At 41.0% G+C, this 4709-nt stretch overlaps 1 protein-coding gene across 1 annotated transcript in view; it reads right to left on the bottom strand.

Annotated features, from left to right (window-relative positions):
- LOC103211792 (catenin alpha-2-like) overlaps positions 1 to 265 on the bottom strand; it is a 160849-nt gene extending 160584 nt beyond the window's left edge. The window contains exon 1 of the mRNA XM_007957774.1: positions 184 to 265. Coding sequence (XP_007955965.1) covers positions 184 to 265 — 82 coding nt within the window. The remainder of the gene's footprint in view (positions 1 to 183) is intronic.
- Between the last annotated feature and the right edge of the window lie 4444 nt (positions 266 to 4709).

Genomic DNA, 4709 nt, shown 5'->3' on the forward strand with positions numbered 1-4709 from the left:
ATATATATATATTTATATATATAATTGTAAATATACACACATACATACATATATGTACTCTGACAAGGCTCTCCCTTGGTCTGGATCCTGTAACATCTGACCTCTTCTTTTTAATACTTGAGCTAGCAACATGTGTCTGACCTGCTGATTCTGAGATTTGTTAGCTTCTGCACCACTACTAACCTGTAGCCTGCCATTTGGCTTGCTCATTTTGGGATTTAACAGCTTCCACAGCCCCTGAAGTCAACAGACTGTCATCTGACATGCTGACTGTGGATTCATCAGCCCCTGCAACCTCGTGACTCAGGAGAAACCTCCAGCCCAGTGCTGTTCTATGGATTTGGGATTAACCAGCCTCCACAACTACACAAACCATTTATTGAGAGAAATCTCTCTCAGTTCCTCTCTCTCTCTCTCTCTCTCCCCGTCTCTCTCTCTATATGCATATGCACACACACATATGCATACACACACACACACACACGACAACGACTCTAGTAGTAAAGAGGGCATTGCTAATCCATGGTGTGAGGTGGCAATACAAACACCTCCAATCGATCAAATATTTGTAAGAAACAAGGCTCCAGGTGATTGTCCAATTTTGTCAGAAGGATAAGTATAAAGGAAATTGGTTGGTTGCTCCTACTTCATTGGACAAAGTGGTGAAAGAAAGAAATGAGTCCAGGGCCTCAGAGTCACAGCTCAAGCACTGTATAAGAGATCTAAAAGTTGTCACTTGTGTCTTGAAGGAAAGACTTATTTCTTGTAGTAACAGATCTGGTATTGTGGAAAACCAAACCCAGAGTCTTATTTTAAGAGTGGCTGAATAACGAGGCCAACTGAATTGCTAACATCACATTGTATCTGACATTAAAGTGAAGGCATTGAGGGTAAGAAATGGGATCCTAAAACTTGGCATGAGGATATATGGGCAGACAATCAGGAAAGTGGGGATACTGGACTCTGAAATTCCATTGAATCATTCTTACCATCTGAAGAGATTATTCTAACTCTATGTGCTAAGCCATCCTTCCCAGTAAAACCATTATTCTTTTGTGATAATTAAGGTTATGTGTCAACTTGGCTGGGCCATGAGAATCAGTGGCCATGAGAATCAGTGGTTCAGCAGTTTTGATGTAGTTATCCCCCATGAGGAAATCTGATATAATGTAATTACTTCCATGATGAGATATGCTACTATCAGCCAAGCAGTTAAAAGGGAGTTTCCTCGGGTGTGTGGGTTGCTTCTAATATATATGTTTCAGCTCAAGAGGTTAGAAAAGGATCTCACAGTTTATTTTGTTGGTTTGCTGAAGCAGTGGCCTACTTTAAATCAAGTTTAAGTGCCAGATCTGCCTTGGTATACTATATAAGAAGCTATACAAAGATTTAGCAAAACTGGCATGTTAGAGTGAATTTGTCATGTTGGACCCACAGACACACCCACAGAGTACCCAGAAGACATACCTTTCACCACAACAGTGAGGAAAAATTTGTGAAGGGAGCCCCATCATCCTTGAAGACTGCTGTGCTTGCCATTTTATGTGAGTGAGTTTGACAGTGAAAACTACCCTAACTTAATTAGGATACCTAACTAAAGTAGGGATGGTTGGATTTCAGGTGGTAGGGGTCAAGCAGTGGCACTTAACTGACAAGGTGGGTGTGATTAACATGATGGACAGCAGAGTTAAAGCAGTAATCACAATAGTCTGACTCACATGGACTTACAGAATTGACTTATGCATGGTGTCCCTAGGAGTGAAAGAGATGAGGAATATACTAAATATTTACTTGATCTGTCCAAGCAGAAGAATTCTAGGTCAAGTGAACAGCAGTCTAACTTGAATAGCCAGAATAGAGCGTCATGGCCCCTCCATCAACTCCCAGACTTGATCCAGTTTACATTCCAAAACTCTTAAATGAAGGAGAGGCCAGTTGCCCTTGAAGAAGGACCTCACTGTACTGTCAAAAATCTATACTCTTAACCTTTCTCTCAGCATTCCCCAAAGGGATCCAAAACCTTTCACAAGACTGACTGATCACCAAAGAAAATGAAATAATCAGACTTTTTGAGGATTACTGGACACTGGCTCTGAACTGGCTCTAATTCTGAGACTCAGGTCTTCATTGCCACCCATCAGTTTGAGTGGGGTCATATGAAGGTCAGGTTACTAACAGAGTCTTAGATCAGTTCTGTCCTACAGTGGGTCCAGTGGGTCCCAAAACCCATCTCCTAGTAATTTCCCCAATTTCAGAATGCATAGTTGGTATAGATATAGTCAACAACCAGCAGAAATCTCACATTGAATCACCAACGTGGAGTAAAGACTATTACAATAGGAAAAGCCAAATGAAAGCCATTGGAACTGCTCTACCTAGGACAATAATAAACCATAAGCAATGTTGTATTCCTTGAATTATAGAGATTACTGTCCCATCAAGAATTTGAAGGATGGAGGAGTGGTGATTCCCACCATATCCCCATCCAATTTGCTTATTTGGCTTGTGCAAAAAAAGACAGATCTTGGAGAATGACAGTGGATTATCATAAACTTAACTAGGTGGTGACTCCAATTGCAGCTACTGTTGCAGACCTAGTTTTATTGCTTGAGCAAATTAATGCATCTCCTGGTACCTGGTATGCAGCTATTGATCTAATGTCTTTTTGTCCATACTCTGGTGTTTTCAAGGAACACCAGAGTAATTTATCTTCAGCTGACAAAGCCAGCAATAGAACTTCATTTTCCTAACTCAGGTTTATATCAACTTTCCAGCCCTATGTCATAACTTACTCTGCAGGGACCTTGATCACCTTTCCCTTCCACAAGACATCACATTGGTCCTTGACATTGTGACATTTTGAGATCAGACCTAGTAAGGAAGAAGTATCAATGAGTTTGGATTTATTGGTAAGATATTTGACTGCCAACCAGAAGGTGGGTGGTTAAAACCCACCAGCTACTCCTTGGAAGGAAGGTTGGGCAATCTACTTTCAAAGTGATATCACCTCAGAAACCCATGGTGGGGTTACTATGAGTCGGATCGGACTCCAAGGCAGTGAGTTTGTTTTCTTGGGTTTTTTTTTTTTTTGGCATGCTAAAACCAAAAACTAAACCCATTGTCATCGAGTTGATTACAATTCACAGCAACTCCATATGAAAAGGTAGAACTACCCAATAGGGTTTCCAAGGTCGTAATCTTAAGGGATTAGACAGCCACACCTTTACCCCCTCCCCAGGAGCAGCTGATGAGATCGAACTGCCCACCCTTCAGCTAGCAACTGAGGACTTAATCACTGAGCCACCAAGGCTCCTTTAGCAAACACAATGTGACCTTAAGAATAATTTAGGAGTCACACCTGGGTCATTTAGCATCTCAGTGTATCATAAAAATAACTGACTAGGCAATCTACTTCCACGGAGACATTGCCTCAGAAACCTAAGGAAGGGTCACTATGAGTCGGATTTGACTCACTGGCAGTGGTTTGGTTTTGGTTTTGGTTTGTAGTAGCTATGGAATATAGAATATGGGTCCATCTCTCTTGACCCTATGCAATACTTCATTTTAAAACACTTTTTAAAAATACTTCATTCAGATTGGCTTTTACTTTCACATAATTTCAAAAGACAAAGTCAGTTGTTTGACCATATGAGGCTAGATTTTGAAAAAGCAAGGGCTTTTTCAAGAGTAGATAGTTTTCAGACACATGAGCATTACAACAGTGGGTCTGCTTTTTGAAAGGCAATCTGGAAAAACAAGACAGGGTTCTGACTATTGGTAGCATAGTGCCTAAGGCACTTGACTGCTAACCAGAAGCCTGGCGGTTCAAACCCACCAGCCACTCCTCAGAAGGAAGATGGGGCAATCTACTTCCATAGTGATACTGCCTCGGAAACCCAAGGAGGGGTCACTAAGAGTCGGGTCCGACTCGACGGCACATAACAACAACAATATGTCCAATCCTAAAAATTGATTATGATACTTTTGAAAATCACCATAAAACTCAAAAGAAGCCTATTCACACACTCATTTATTGGCTCATGCAGCTATTAAAAGTTATTTCCAACCATGGTGACCCATGGTTGAGGCATGATAACAACAGAATAAATTGAGGGAAAAAAAGAAGAAAGTAGGGTGGTGTTTGGCCTTTGGGTAATTCAGAGAAACCATATCTGGCAGCAGGAAGTTGTGAAATCAACACTTATTAGCATCAAAACAGACACCAGGGGATATCTGAGATAGAAACCATTATTTGGTCTCTCAGACATTAAAAAGTTAAAGCAGGATAGATTGCCTGAAAAGATAAAGACTGGGCTGGTCTGTTTTCTTTTCTCCCTACATGCTTTTCAAGATCTTATCTGGTTTCCTTTTCCTCTTTTGAGTGTGATTTCCTCTTTTTCTTTCCTAAATAGACACAACTCCTAGACTTATCATTCCCTTATTGTTGTTGTTGTTTTGTGCCCTCAAGTTGCCCCGACTCATAGCAACCCCCTCCTTGGATTTCCAAGGCAGTATCACTACAGAAGTATCACTACAACCTTCCTTCCAAGGAGTGGCTGATGGGTTTGAACCACCAGCCTTCTGGTTAGCAGTCAAGTGCTTTTAGGCTATGCTACCAGAGTGCCTTGACTATGCCAGCAGAGTTCTCAGCATTCCATTAGCTTCTTGAAAAGTCTTTATATGTAATCCTCAGGGGTAAATAAACATTT

This window comes from Orycteropus afer, unplaced genomic scaffold (genome assembly GCF_000298275.1).
Source record: "Orycteropus afer afer isolate SDZICR_OR568_19922 unplaced genomic scaffold, OryAfe1.0 scaffold00792, whole genome shotgun sequence".
NCBI classification, from domain to species: domain Eukaryota; kingdom Metazoa; phylum Chordata; class Mammalia; order Tubulidentata; family Orycteropodidae; genus Orycteropus; species Orycteropus afer.